Below are 15,435 nucleotides of genomic sequence, written 5' to 3'. Positions count from 1 at the left end.
CACACACACACACACACACACACACACACACACACACACACACACACTTACAGAGTTAAAGATTTATTTTGACTCAGAGTTTCAGAGGTTTCTGCCCATGGGCACTGTAGCTTTGGGCCTGTGGGAGTACAGTATGTCAGGAGTGTGTTGTTTTGGTAATTTCTTACCCCAATAAGCCTGTATAAAAAGCACACAACCTAGTAATTATATTTGTAAGCTATATGCCTAGATTGAGCAGATCTATCACTATACTAATCCATACCCCAGCTATGAGACTCCCTGTTCCTTGCAGCTTCTCCAGGCCATGTGGTTCTGCTCCATCTCCCTTCCACCTCCTCTTCCTCCATTCTCTGTGACCTCCCATCCCCTCCATTGCCTTATCATTGCCTCTAGCCTTTATTTGGCAAGACAGTATGGGGAGAAGTATGTGATCCACTCCTCATTGGGGGTAGCCCCTCTTGAGGAGCAGAATTAACATCAAAATACAAACAGCACCAGGGCAACCACATTTCCCCCTTTTAATCCAATTAAAAGGCTCTTTTCTCTTGGATATAAATTTAGTATAACTATAACAATTATGTAAGTTATAAAGTATGATACACAATTAACATCTAGTCCATCAGTCTGTCAATTAAAGTACTCTACCACCCATCTTAACTAAAGAGCTTACAATTCTATACCTGAGTTTGAGGGACCCTCAGGGTTTTTCCAGTCCCACACTCTCCTTACAGCTTCCCCCTCCAGCCAGGGGTCATGGCTAGGCCAAGTTCCATTCTCTACCAATAGGAAGATTCTTGACTAAAAAATTTCTCTAAATGTACTGACAGTCACCTGACCCTCTGGAAAATCCCAGGTAGAGTTCAAATGTGTGTCATGTTTGCTAGCCAATAGATTTAAAGGTCAATATGCTTAGCCAATAAGTTTAAACTATAACCTTGCTGATGTAACCTGCGCCCCTTAAAAGTATAAAAACTGCTTATAATAACCATTTGGGGTCATCTTCTTGTCGCTTGCCTAGAGGGACTGATTGAGGGTTGACCCCATGTGCCAGAAAATAAACCTCTTGGTTTTGCATCAATCTGCATCTTGGTGTCCCACTCAGGGGTGTCACAAAGTAATTACCACTGACCGAGGATCAGGGTCTTACAAGTTATGTTCTGATTTTAGTTTGCAATGCCATCTGAAAAACATCCTTTCAGCTCTGTATCATATCTCTCAATGTTAAAGAACTTAAGCTTGCTAATGAGACTATAACTAGTCTTTCCAACCCTGTCAGAAATCTGAGAACAAATTAAATATTACCTGAGTATATAGGAAGCACAAAACATAGCTTTTAAAACTTAAACAAATTGTAGAGACAGCTGACTACCTGTACAGCCCTTAATTTCTTATAATGTTGGACCATCTGTCTTCAGCCTTCTGACCCATAACCATCTGGCAGACCTTATGTGAAGCAGGAGATATAAAGGACTATCTTACTCTGTCTTGGCAGAGCTTAGCAGTCGACTATCCCACATCTGTTTGTCCATTTTGGACAGTATTTTGTCTGCAGATGATATAGACAATTTCTTCCCAGTGGCTACCTTGCCATGATAAGCAACCTCACCTGAAGGTAAAGATGCTCAATATCTTCTCTGAACCATGAAGGGGGTACTGTCAGAAGAAGACATGTCTCTAGTCAAAGTTTTTTAAAATAATAAAATGATTAAATGTCAGATTCTGTGGATTTCTGATGGTTTTGAAGACTATCTATCCATGTAAAGTATCTCAGAACTGTTAACCTCAACTACTCTTAGCAATTTCTATTTGAGTAAATGGAAACACTTTATTATAATTAAATCAGAATCTAACACAACTATGAGTTTACTATCTGGCCCTTAACTTGTTTTACTTAATCATCCTAAACAGTTTGTAATAGCAGGTATTAGAAGGACTGGGTCAAAGACTTGTATTCCTAAATTATTTGCATAGGCACAATGTCTATCTAAGAGTAACAATATTGCCGGGCAGTTGTGGTGCATGCCTTTAATCTCAGCACTTGGGAGGAAGAGGCAGGCGGATTTCTGAGTTCGAGGCCAGCCTGGTCTACAGAATGAGTTCCAGGACAGCCAGGGCCATAGAGAGAAACCCTGTCTCGAAAAAAAAAAAAGAGTAACAATATTAATTTCAAATTTTGTATCAATATAAGAAATTCATGCCAATAAAAACATTAAATCTCTATCAATCTATAAATTTTGTACTAATGTAAAAATTATAACTATGTGGCATAGGAGACCAGTTCATCATGGAGGCCAAAAAGAAAAGAAAATGGGCAGGCCTGCATCCCAGTCTTCTCTTGGACATGTAAAAAAAGATGACCTAGGATTTCTGATCCTTCTGCTCCCACTTCCAGACTGCTGGGAAAGGATTGCAGTTGTGTGCCACAACACCCAGTTTTATGTGACACTGAGGAAGTGAACCTAGGACTTCATGCATGGTAGAAAAGCACTCTATCAACTAAAGTACATCCCAAGCTGTTGGCAGCAGTTTTCTCTGAGATTGAAACATTCCATCTCTCAGGAAACTCCTTCAAACAGAAAATAAACTACACAAAATAGCTTCAGGAAGTTCCTGAAGCTGATTAGATTCACTAGGCTCCTCCCTCCCTGGAGTAAACACCAAAGACTTCTTAGAGTCATTCTCAGACAAGCCTAGACAAGCCTGGCCACAAAGAAGACTCTTAGACAAGAGAAGCTGTCTGAAAGAAGCAGAAACCAGCTAAACTGTCTAGAAGAGGTATAAACAAGTGTTGAAGGTTGACATTCTCCAGGTTGTGTAGTATACTCTAGGTTCCCAGCTTTGGGAGCTGTTACCCATCCTGGGGTGGGTTTTAGTGATGCAGGTGTCTTTGAGTCATTTCTGCTCTTGAAATTCCTTAACCATATTTCTTTAAGTAATTCTAATAAAATTCATTTTATTGGACTTTGGTGGTATCCACACTTTGGTCTGTTGTGGGCTCCCTCTCTGGGCTGAGTAGATGTGTATTGTATCCCTTTAGGAAAAGTCTCATCAAACAACACATGGCTCTTTTTTGAGCTGGGACAAATATGCTTGGGTTGTGAAAACTCATTATGTTTTATACTTATGTGATGGTTTGTATATGCTTGGCCCAGGGAATGGTGTAACAGCCCCGTTCTGCTACTTTGTAATGGCCAGTTCTGCTGCTCCGGTCCGAAGGCCAGGGTCTAGCAAGAGTGGGGACAGAGGGGTGAGAGACACAAAAGATGGATACAAGACAGAGTCTGGTCAAGTCTCCTCAAGTCTCCTTTATTAAAAGGAAAGTCCTTGGTGTTTATACCCTTTACCACGTGCCTTGCCCTCGTGGACAAGCTCAACTGAAGGCACTACGTCTCGTGCCTTGTGCCATGGATACCATGGGCACCTTGCAGCTGGGGGCACTAAACAGTGTAACAAGATGTTTATCAGAGTGTGCTCAGCTGTTGCGGGCTGTTGAAAACAAGTCTCTTGTCAGGGTATATGGCTCGAGATGGCTGTAAAGATGATAGCTGCTTTTCGGCTAAGAGTTGGTTCCCAACAGGTCCCCCTTTTAAAATTTGTTTTCAAACGGAAGGCTGGGAAAACTTGTGGAAACAGTGTCTGTCTTAGGTTGGAACAAAGGACCCCAGCCTCCCTTTCCCATCTCTGGATACTCAACAGTCATTGGATGAGCTCCTGTCTTTGAATGGTGAGGCCTCCCAGTTAGGGGCAAGGGTCTTGACGTGCTCTCTTACCTGTCATTGACTGTCTGGCTTAGCGTGTAAGTTAGGGATTAATCCTCATCAGTCTTGATGTCAGAGGTTTTAGTCCCCTACTTCTTGCCTGTAATAATGGACCTGTATGGGTTTCATTTGAATAGTGCCAATTTATTGTTGTACGAAAGCCATCAGTACCTGACAGACAAGAAACTTAGCAATGCCTGAATGGTTGGTGTAAACCATTCTGCCTCAGAGCGACACTCTTTTTAAGGGTAGCACACAACTCCCTCTGTTGGAGGAGTAAAAAGTATAAGCCTCTTCTATTCTGTAACACTATTTTCTAAATCTAAATCTAAATCTAAATAAGTACAGAACTGATCATAGCTTTGATCTTAACAAACAAGTAAAACAAGTAAAAAAATCCCTGTCCCTGCCCCAATCAATCTCAAACCTAAAAAACAACTATAGTAACTATGGTAATGGGTTCTTTCTTGGGTTTAAACAATGTACCCCACTAAATCATAAATCAGGAAACCAAGAGTCTAATAGAGCCACCCTGGAGGCACGGGTAGTGATGTCTTCTTCCGCACTGAGAACTTTCCAAGTCAGATATACTGGTTGATCTGCTCCAGTGAAGCATCTTCATGTTTCCTGTAAAGAAAAAATATGCTTCTGAGGAGGTTTCTCCTCCCTGGATTTGTTATTGTTGTCTATTTGTTTGATCAGTCTCTCTGGCAGCCAGCGTGCGGCATCTGTCATTTGGGAATATATGCAGACAGAACCTCTTCCCCAAATAAGCACTGGATCTGGCCCATTCCAGGTTCCAGTTCGTGGGTCTTTCCAGAGGACTGTAGTAAAATTCTTTTTGGTATTAGGATGCCAGAATCTATTTGCAGCAGATTTTCCTTCAGAATCAAAGTTAAAAAATTTAAAATAAAGAGCGTGTGATGAAGGATATTTCTGGGGGATCCCTTGGTAGGGTACCATTCCCCATTTTTAATTTTTTCGAATTGACATTTAATAGTTTGTTGTGTCCTTTCTACCATACCTTGGCCCTGTGGATTATATGGAATACCCGTTTTATGTAGTATTCCCAATTTTTCACAAAATTGGTGGAAACTGGAGCTTGTATAACCTGGGCCATTGTCAGTCTTGATCTGTTTTGGCACACCCAATACAGCGATTATAGCAAGCATATGAGTGATCACATATTTGCTTGCTTCTCCAGTTTGTAATGTCGCATAAATGAAACCACTGTATGTATCTACACATACATGTATATATTTTTGATTTCCAAATTCATTATAATGAGTAACATTCATTTGCCAGAGACTGTTTGGTATCAGTCCCTTTGGATTCACACCCAAATGAAGAACTGGTAAACATGTAATACATGATTGATATTGTTTCACAATTTGTCTAGCTTGTTCTCTGGTAATTTTAAACATGATCTTTAAAGTTTGAGAATTAAGGTGATGTAACTCATGAGCCTTTATGGCCTGACCCCCTGATGATAGCCGCTTTTAGGCTAAGAGTTGGCTCCCAACAGAATGGCACTGTTAGGAGGTGTGGCCTTGTTGGAGTAGGTGTGTCACTGTGGGTGCGGGCATTAAGACCCTCATCCTAGCTGCCTAGAAGTCAGTATTCTGCTAGCAGCCTTCAGATGAAGATGTAGAACTCTCAGCAACTCCTGTACCATGCCTGCCTGGATGCTGCCATGTTCCCACCCTAATGATAATGAACTGAACCTCTGAACCAATTAAATGTTGTTCTTTATAAGACTTGCCTTGGTCATGGTGTCTGTTCACTACAGGAAAACCCTAAGACAACTTATGCCATGCAATTTTATGTTTTTCTATGCTGCTTCAGAAAGAAGCAATTCCTACTACTCATATTTACCGGAGACAGGTGATGATCTGGTTGCTAGGAAAAAAGCAAGGTCACATCTTCAAGTTGGCATGCTGATAGTTAATAGTCTTAAAAATTAAGCATAGTTTCTCTTTCTCCTTCCCCCTTTCTTCCTTCCTTCCTTCTTTCCTTCCTTCCTTCCTTCCTTCCTTCCTTCCTTCCTTCCTTTCTTTCTCTCTCAGAATTCAGTGTACCACTTCTGATGTTCAGTAATCACCCAAACCAAAGGAAGTCTTTAATATCTTGCTGCTAGGGTTCAGAAGATTAACCTTTAAGTTATCCTTCTCTGGCTTTGCCTTAGGTTTAAGGATTCTCCAACAGGAACATTTTCCAATTTAAAAGATTCAATCTAAGCTGGGTTTGGTATACTTGAGAAGCAAAGGCAGGAGGATCTCTGTGAGTTCAAGGCCAGCCTAGTCTACAATGCAAGTTCCAAGGACAGCCAGGGAGGTCAAACAGAAAAACCCTGTCTTGAAAAACCAAAAATTAAGGTGGGGGGGGGCAATCTAAACAATTCCATTTCTTTCTTTTTACAGTACCTGTAGGACAGAATCAGGGCCTTTTTCATATTTCTTCTTCAGAATCCATTTTCCATTCTTCACTTGTTCTCTGTCAGGCTGTGGGTTGACTGAGTTAAATCAATTTAACTTGGGAGAACTGTCATATTTTACAAAACTCTGTCTTAGGACTACGGTAAGCCTCTCCGTTAGTTCAAGTTTAATTTGTATCCTCAGGTGGGATTCTGCAGCTTTCTTCATATAATATTTAGATTTTTCTTATTAGAGTTATTACTTGTTTTATGTTCTTGTTGCTAGTGTGAATGGAATCTTTCCTTTTACCCCCTATTCAAAACTGAACCCTCAGGGCGTTAGGATCTCTACCACTCCTTTTGGTTTCGAGACTCTATGGTTTCTTGGTTCAATGACAACATTCTATTACCACCTACATTTTCCGAACCTGAAGGAAGGTGGCAACAGCGAGTACCCGCGCAAAGGTCCCCTCTAGCCGGCCTTTGTTCTCCTCTCGGTGCTACTACGCATGCGTAGTTGTCTCAGTAAGGTCTCCACCTTCCCGACCGCGGGCCCAGCTCCGTAGCGCCGGCGCACTGGCGCGCTCCGTTCACACGCTCCGCGGCCTATAGGCACCGCGAGTTCCGGCTATCGCCGTCACCGCCGCGGCTTCTGGAGGTCGGTTGCGACGAGTAACGGCGCCGGGACGAGCCCCGCGCCTTCGTTTCCGATATGTACCCTAATTGGGGCCGGTATGGCGGGAGCAGCCACTATCCGCCGCCGCCGGTCCCGCCGCCGCCGCCACCGGTGGCGCTTCCCGAGGCCTCGCCGGGGCCGGGGTACTCCAGTTCGACGGCTCCCGCCGCCCCTTCTTCTTCAGGCTTCATGAGTTTCCGAGAGCAACATTTGGCGCAGCTCCAGCAGCTGCAGCAGATGCACCAGAAGCAAATGCAGTGCGTGCTCCAGCCCCACCATCTTCCTCCGCCCCCGCTGCCACCCCCGCCGGTGATGCCCGGGGGCGCCTACGGAGACTGGCAGCCGCCTCCGCCACCGATGCCCCCGCCACCTGGGCCAGCCCTCAGCTATCAGAAGCAGCAGCAGTACAAACACCAGATGATCCACCACCAACGAGATGGGCCTCCCGGTTTGGTTCCAATGGAGCTGGAGTCCCCTCCTGAATCTCCCCCTGTACCTCCAGGATCCTATATGCCCCCATCTCAGTCATACATGCCTCCACCTCAGCCACCACCTTCGTACTATCCCCCTTCCTCCGCTCAACCCTACCTGCCTCCTGCTCAGCCGTCCCCTTCACAGTCTCCACCTTCCCAGTCCTATCTGGCGCCTACCCCTTCTTATTCTTCCTCTTCCTCCTCGCAATCATATTTGAGCCATTCCCAGCCCTACTTACCCCCTTCGCAGGCATCTCCTTCCCGCTCCTCCCAGGGCCCTTCTAAACCCCAGCTACCACCACCACCGTCCATCCCTCCTGGGAATAAAACAACTATCCAGCAAGAGTCTTTGGATAGTGGGGCCAAGAACAAGAACGCTGAGCAGAAGCAAGCTGCTCCTGAGCCAGATCCCTCTACAATGACTCCACAGGTAAGAAATCACCTGCAGGAGTCACTCTTTCACTTGGTCTTTACTTGAGCAGGCCTTGGGCTTTAACCAGCTGTCGGCTATCATAATTCCAGCAGCCGACGACTAGCCCACTCATACTTAAGAGATGCATTAAGAATCAGCCCTAAAAGTCAGGGTTTTAATTAACTGTGGATTACTAAAAGAACAGTAAAGATTATACTAGACACGTCAAGTGTAGTAGGTTGGCACTAGATTTATTTCTCAGACGTATGCCTTGGTTTTCTTTGACCAGCCATCTAGATTTATTGCACAGAGCTTTGTTTTAAAAATCTTAAAGATTTTCATGGGGGAGCAGTACAAAAGAAAATTCTCAGAGGCTGATGCATGTAAGTATCAACCAGTTAATTTCTTAGGACAAACAAAACATGCAGGGGCCAGAGATAGTTGTCGGTTTCCAGACTTGGGTTCTCAGCAGCACACAAAAGATGGAGGTCTCATCATGACATCCCAACTGATGTTGTGAGTTCATGTGGACTACATAGGTCTCTAGAGACTTGATCCTTGGAGAATCTGTTGTTATATTTTAGGAATTGATTCAAACATTACCATCTCTTAAGGATAATTTTACCACATGGTTAATCTGCTACATTTCATTGTTATTACCATTCACTCCAAAGTAATAGTCTTGGAATTTGGCTGAGGTTTAAAAAAGAAAGTTTTGTGATAGCTGTTCCTGTGACAGTCATCCCTTTTGACATCTATTTTGAAGATGTTGCTTTCCACAGAACAGTAAGAGGTTGGCAGGTTTGCAGGAACACATAAGCTGGGTGTGGGAACCTATGCCTACATCCAGCATTTGGACAACAGAAGCAAGAGGATGGAGAGTTTGAAGCCAGCCTGGGCCACATAGTGAGACCCTGTCTTAACAATAAATGAATAGGAATAGATATCTGTTATGACTACTTGAAATACACAGTAATTCCTTATCTATCTAAAGTTCAGTAAGAGAAAAACAAAATCTTATGATATGCAAGCTCAGGGTAATACATAGGATTCCAAAAGACAGTTGTATAGTATTCTAGCTGTACAGTGGTTCAGTATGTAAGAGAAGCAGGTTCTGCACAGGAGACACTCAGAGGACAGTAGAGTAAATGGTTTTGCTGTCTTATACCAAAGTTACATCAGCTCGTCAGGATTATTTCCTCCAGTTGCCCAGTTAATTCAAACTAAAGCATGACCAGTCTGGCCTTTTCTGGGCATGTAGAGAAACAAATGAGTTACATAGTTGGCTTGTTGTTGTCCTTGGGATTGAACTCAGCACCTTGGGTGTGCTAGTCAAGTGCTCTACCATTCAGCTACACCCTCACCCTCAGCTTTGTCTTTTCAAAAGAAGAATGTGCATACCAGACTATCTTAATATAAGTACTCACTTGGAACACTGCTTTTGGTTTTCTGCCTCATCTAAAATGAACTTCTTTCCATGTTTTGAACATGTAGTCCTTTTGATTCTTGCTGAAAGATAGAAAGCAATGGAAGGGTGAAGCTTGAGGTCTGGGTGTAGACCAGATCAAGAAGAACCTTGCCTTGGCTCAAGATAGAGGTCATTGGCTGAGTGCTTGCTTAGCATCCCCCAGGCCCTGGATTATATAGCACTGCATAAATTGGGCATTGTAATACAAAAACCTGCAGTCTTAAGCACTCAGCAGAGGCAGGAGATCAGGAGTTCAAGGCCATGCAGACTATACAGTGAGTTCAAAGCCAGCTGGGAATACCGAGGGAGGGATGGAATGACGCTTTGCATGCCTTTTCTTTCTTAACTTTATGGAGTTCATCCCAATGTCTTAATTTCTCTCTTCCTTTAAGTCGAATACTTTGGTGCTGTTTGTCTTTTTAATCCTCTGCAGCACCTAGGACAGTGCCTTGCAATTTGTAGAACCACTATAAAGATTTGTTGTATAAGATTGAAGAGTTACCATTCTTTACACCTAAGGTATTTGCTTTATTAGATGATAAGCATATATCCTCCTGCATATTTTCATTGGTATTTTAGTTTTGGAGAATGTTAAGGTTTTTTTTTTTTTTTTTTTGGGTTTTTCGAGACAGGGTTTCTCTGTGTAGCTCTGGCTGTCCTGGAACTCACTCTGTAGACCAGGCTGGCCTCGAACTCAGAAATCTGCCTGCCTCTGCCTCCCAAGTGCTGGGATTAAAGGCATGGCCCTTAGTTGGTTTTCTTAAGAGCTTCTTTTCTGTTACATTTTATCATTTACTGTGTGTGAGTGGCAGGGGTGGAGGGGTGCAAGTATGCTACTATGTGCATATGGAAGTCAGACCACAGCCTGTGGTTGTTGGGCTCTCAGATGTCTTGGTCTTGGCAACAAGTACCTTAACTGCTGAACCATCTCTAGAGCCTCAGTGTTAAAAAGAAAGATAAGAAGGGGTTGGGGATGACCTTTCATTTCTTAAAAAATAAAACACAGTCTCAGTAAGTAGCACTGGCAGGCCTGGAACTTGCTATGTAAACTAGGTTGGTCTCCAATTTACAGAGATCTGTCTGCCTGTTTACCCTAAAGGCATGCATCACCATGCTGGGTCAAGATCTTTTTTAGATTGAGCACATTATAAAAGCTTAAGTCTTTTTGTATTATCTAATGCTCAGTGTCTAGATTTCCCTCTTGTCTCCTGTTATCAGAATTCAGAGGAACTCCTTGTTAAATCCTCCAATTGTCTCAGAAATATTTTGTTGGTTTGTTCAAATTAAGAGCCAACATAGGATAAATAGAAGATTCTTACTGTGTAGGTTAGGGTTTCTGAGTCTGAGCACTGTAAACCTTTGGGACTTCTTTGTTACAGGATTTTTTTCCCCTGTGCGTTGCAGGGTGGTTACTGATGTCTCTAACAATAGCACAAGTAGTGGTCTCCCTGTTTTGAGAGCCAGCCATGTTTTTAGACATTGTACATACACTACCATATGCTCTGGAGAAGAGCCACCCTTCTTTGAGAATCTGTGATCTATATCACTATTTCTTGTTTCCTTTTTTTCCCTGAATTATGCCCTGAATTTGATGAAAAAATCTGTCATTCTTTTGAACATCCCACATTCTGACTCGGCTTCTATCGTGATAATTGTGCCATTTTATTTGTTGAGTCTTCTATTTCCTTTTCATAAATTAGAAATTAACTCCAAAGCACTTGACTGAAGTTCAGAGTTGATGTTGTCAAGTGTAGTGTGTAGGTGTTACACTATACAAGATCTTTACACCCGTCGTGAGTGCCTGGTTAGCCCGTAGTTCTGATGCTGAACTTGATGAATGTGTGGATTGAGGTGGGAGCAGTCTGGTCCTCACTGTGAGCTTCTCTGTCAGTCTTGCATCTTTTTAATGTTTCTCTAGTGACTGACTCATTGATGGTCTTTGTATGGCTAAATATTTCATTGGAACTTTCAGTAGTGTGATTTTAAATCCTCTCTGCAGTTTCTTCCTAACTTAGCGTATGGAATTATGTAGAGAAAGCTTTCACTTGTGAACTAGAGCTATTTGATTGGAAATACAGTTAGTACTGGAAAGATGGGTATTCACTATTTTCTATTTATTCTCTAGATACCTGAGTAATACATTGATAACTTAATGGAAAATTCTTTTTGAAGAGTTAGTTTTTCTGTGTTTAAGGGATTGACTAGTTAAAGTGTATAGTAGTCTTCTTAATGAGCTGTGGTTTTATTTCTTTTATTCTCTAAATAACTCATGTAAAATGTTGACATTGAGTGTACTGTTTAAAAGTGTCATTTAAGATGAAATACTGTGCTTAGTACTGTAGAGAAAATGGTAAATAACATAGATGTGGTACTTGGTGTCAGTGACTTTTTTATTTTAATAAGGAGAAATAAAGGATGCCATAGGATTGGAAAGTATAAAATATTACTAGAATATAAGAAACTAGAAAAGGTGAGATTTAAAAAGTTTTATTATTGTTATTTTAGCTTTTTGAGACAGTGACTTTTGTAGCCCAAGTTGCATTTAAACTTGGTACGTAGCTAAGAATAACCCTGAACTCTAGATCCTATTGTTTTCTCTTCCTGAGAATTGGAATCACAGGCATGTACTAACACGCAAGCGCACGCGTGTACACACACACAAACACACACACTGTTGTTTACAGTGCTTTGTACACATTGGAAGTGAAAAACAGATACCTTTTAAATGATTGACTATTGCTAGGAGCTCTATCCTAATTGAAGAAGCCACCTTTATAAAGTAATATTTAGCTAGCTTGGTGGCATACCTCTTTATCCCAACAATCAGGAGAGGTTGAAGCCAGTTTAGGCTACATGAGACCCTGTCTTAAAAAAAAAAAAAAAGTGTGTGTATGAGTGTGTGTGTATGAGAGAGAGAGAATCCTAAAACCTAAAATACAGGCAGGAATTGTCCAAAAACAAATTTAGGAAGGGTCTCTGACAGTACAGGTTGAAAATAATAGGTATGTAATAGAGAAAGCTTTAAAGATTATTTCAAAGACAATATTTAGCCATTAAGAGATTTTATAAAGGCAAGTGTGATACATTGATTATTTTAGTGGTACACAAACATGTTAGGCTTGTACCACTGAGCTACTCTTCCCGTCTTAGATTGGTATTTAGAATTTTATTTTATTAATTTAGATTTTATGTGTATGGGTGTTTTACTTGCTTGTATATCTGTTTGCTCCCTGTATGCCTATCACCTGTGGTGCTAAGAGGAGAGGGTGTTAGATCTGCTGTAACCTGGAGTTACAGATGTTTGTGAGCCATCATGTTGGGAACTGAAAACCTGGGTCTGATACAAAAGCACCCAGTGCTCTTAGCCACTGATTTATCACTCTAGTTCTGGCATTTAGAAAGATTGATTTTTTTATTTTATATGTACCATATGTATACACTGCCTATAAAGGCCAGAAGTGGGTGTCAGATTCTTTGAATTGGAGTTATCCACAGTTGTTAGCCATTATGTGGGTGCTTGGGAACTGAACCCAGGTCCTCTGTAAGTGTAGCAGGCACTCAACTTCTAAGCCATTTCTTCAGCCCTGGATTGGCATTTTTGAAAGCTTTCCCTGCTTTTGGTGTGAAGAGTGAAATTAAAAAGCAAAAGAATGATTTAGGGTAAATACTTGTTAGTAATTCAGGCAAGAGAACTGGTGGTTTGAGAATGGATGGTATTAGTGGAGATGTAAAGAGGTAGAAAGATGGAAGCCATGTCTCCTGCTAGAATCCATCCAGTTATGGCAAGGGGAGCCCCCAAGGATTTGTGGGCTTGAGAGTGGGCTCCTGAGTGAGTAATAATACCACTTAATGAAATAGGAAACCTAGAGGAAGAGAAGAGAGAAAAGGCCTAGGGATGATGTAGAGGCTTTCTGTATACTTAGTTTGAGGTCCTTGGGCTTGCATTTCAAGTGGAGATATCTATGTCGAAGCTAGATTCAGTCATAGAGTCTAGAAGCAAGATCTGGTAAATTAACGGTATAAAACATATAAATATACAGTATGTTCTAAGACATATTAATAGATAAGCTCTTCGGGGGGGCGTGTATAAGATAAGAATGGAAGCTACAAAACCTGTAGCTAGCCTCCGAATCAGCAGTCAGTGGAGGAAAGGCCAACGTTAGGAGGATGGAAGATGAAAACAGGGCAGGGCTACAAACTGTGAAAGGAAGACACTTCTGGAGCAAGGAGTAGCCAGCTGTGTCAAGTACTGCTAATGGTCAAGCAAGGTGAAGATTCTGAGTTATCTTTTCCCCTTACTGACATAGAGATTATTATTGACCTTGGCAGGAGCAGTTTCAAAGTGACTGAAGCCATATTGTATTGATTTGAGGAGTGATGGAAGGTGAGGATGGGGATGGTGAGTATAGAGAACTCTTTTAAGAAGTTTTTAACTGAAGGGGAACGAGAAAGAGTGAGGGCAGGAACTGGAGAAAGATGAAGTAAAGAAGCATCCTATAAAAATGGGAACTAAATATGCCTGGTGACCTTAGTCCTTAAAAGGAGAATGTGAATCCTAATGATATCAAAAGTAGTCATTTTAAACCAATTTCAAAAGTAGATATTTGATTGATTAAGCAGGTTTTCTTCCATCTTTTAAGATCTACACAGATAGCAGTCATTGTTACAACTGTTGGTAATAACCTAGACAGGGATGGTAACTTTGCAATGTTAATCTCTAAAATACTGTACACAGACACACTTTGTAACATTCCCCTTCTTGAGAAATCATTAGTCCTTGGTTTTATGGCTATGCCAGTAGGTAGTTAGTGCTGTCTGAATAAATTAGCGTCTTTATTTGTGGCAAATAGTTCTAGAACTGTCAATGTCTCAGATCCCTTCATTCAGTTTCTCTGTGTTGAATGGTGGTGGTGGCAGGGTGTGTGCACTTGTGTGCATATACTGTGGAGGCTAGAGGTTGGTGTTGGATATCTTCTTCAGTTGTTCTCCACCACATAAATATAGACACGGGATCTCTTACTGAACCCAGAACTCTTATTTGGCTAGTCTAGCTTTCTAGCTTGTTCTTTTTTCCCCCATGTGCTGGGATTACAGGCAAGACATCATGCCCATCCACATTTACACGGGTGCTCGGAATTAAACACAGGTCCTTGTGTTTCCACAGAAGTGCTTGACTTGCTGAACCATCTCTCTGGCTCCCATTCAGTCTCTTAAAGGTAACATATGCTACCTTTTTCTCTTTTTATAAACCAACATCCCATAAGATATGAAATTATTTTATATGCTGGAATGTTCAGAAGAACTGACTCCTGGTCTGTTGTTAACTAGTTCAAACTTGACTTTTCTTGAGGTCACTGAGGACATTTCTGATGGCAACCTTATTTATTGTTGAGCTTCAGAAACATGCTGAAGCCTAAGACTGAAGTAGTTTTGTTTCTCACTTACTGGGTTCATAATAATAGAAAGTGACCTACAAAAACATACTGTCACTGAATCAACAACTACTTAAACCCTAACAAAGTTTACATACTGGATTGGATCTAAGATAAAGAAAGATGAGAGGAGTAAGAAGAGGTCGTGTTTAAAGAATCTAGACCTATGTCATAGGCAGATGCTTAGATAAAACATGAGGGTCCCCATCCATGTTAAAAAGCCAGTGTGGTAGACACCAGTAATCCCAACAGATGCTAAGGAGGTAGAAACAAGAAGATCCCTGGGCTTTACTAGCCAGCCAACCAGACACAGCTTAGCAGAATTGGCTTGCTTCAGGTTCAGTGAGAGACCCAACTTTTTATTTATTTATTTTTTTTAAATGAAGTGGAGAAAACTTGAGTACGGTATTTGACGTTAACTTGTAGGTGTCGTGCACAGTACACACGTTTATCTATTCTTGTTCACCTTCATCTTTGTAGCGTCTGTCTTTTAACTTGTGAAAGAGCTGAGTCTTTGCCTTCTAGTGATGCTTTAAGCAACTGAAACAGCTACCCATGGCAGCCCAGGCTCTAATGCCAGTATCAGCAGACAAGCAAGAGATTGAGGCCAAACAAAAATGAAGAGTATCCTTGGTTTCAGTTGCTTTGCTTTTTCATATCTTTGTTCTTCTAAAAAATATTATTTTATGTATATGGGCGTTTTGGCTGTATGTGGCTGTATGTGTGTCTGTGAACCATGGACATGCCTGATGCTCATAGAGGCCAGAAGAGGATATGAGATCCCTTGGAACTGGATTATAGAT

The 15,435-nt window shown here is 41.6% G+C and overlaps 1 protein-coding gene across 5 annotated transcripts in view; it reads left to right on the top strand.

The window, feature by feature from the left end:
* The first annotated feature begins 6,709 nt into the window (after positions 1–6,709).
* Ylpm1 (YLP motif containing 1) overlaps positions 6,710–15,435 on the top strand; it is a 70,462-nt gene continuing 61,736 nt past the window's right edge. Inside the window, exon 1 of one of the 5 annotated variants that reach the window (XM_028771820.1) lies at positions 6,710–7,750. In XM_028771820.1, the coding sequence (XP_028627653.1) occupies positions 6,884–7,750 (867 nt within the window). In that variant the 5' untranslated portion in view covers positions 6,710–6,883. The remainder of the gene's footprint in view (positions 7,751–15,435) is intronic. The other 4 variants (XM_028771822.1, XM_028771823.1, XM_028771821.1 and 1 more) reach the window with 4 other exon arrangements.

Source organism: Grammomys surdaster, unplaced genomic scaffold (assembly GCF_004785775.1).
Source record: "Grammomys surdaster isolate TR1022 unplaced genomic scaffold, NIH_TR_1.0 210, whole genome shotgun sequence".
NCBI lineage: Eukaryota > Metazoa > Chordata > Mammalia > Rodentia > Muridae > Grammomys > Grammomys surdaster.
Note: the sequence above shows the minus strand (reverse complement) of the source record. Positions and strands in the feature narration are given on the sequence as shown.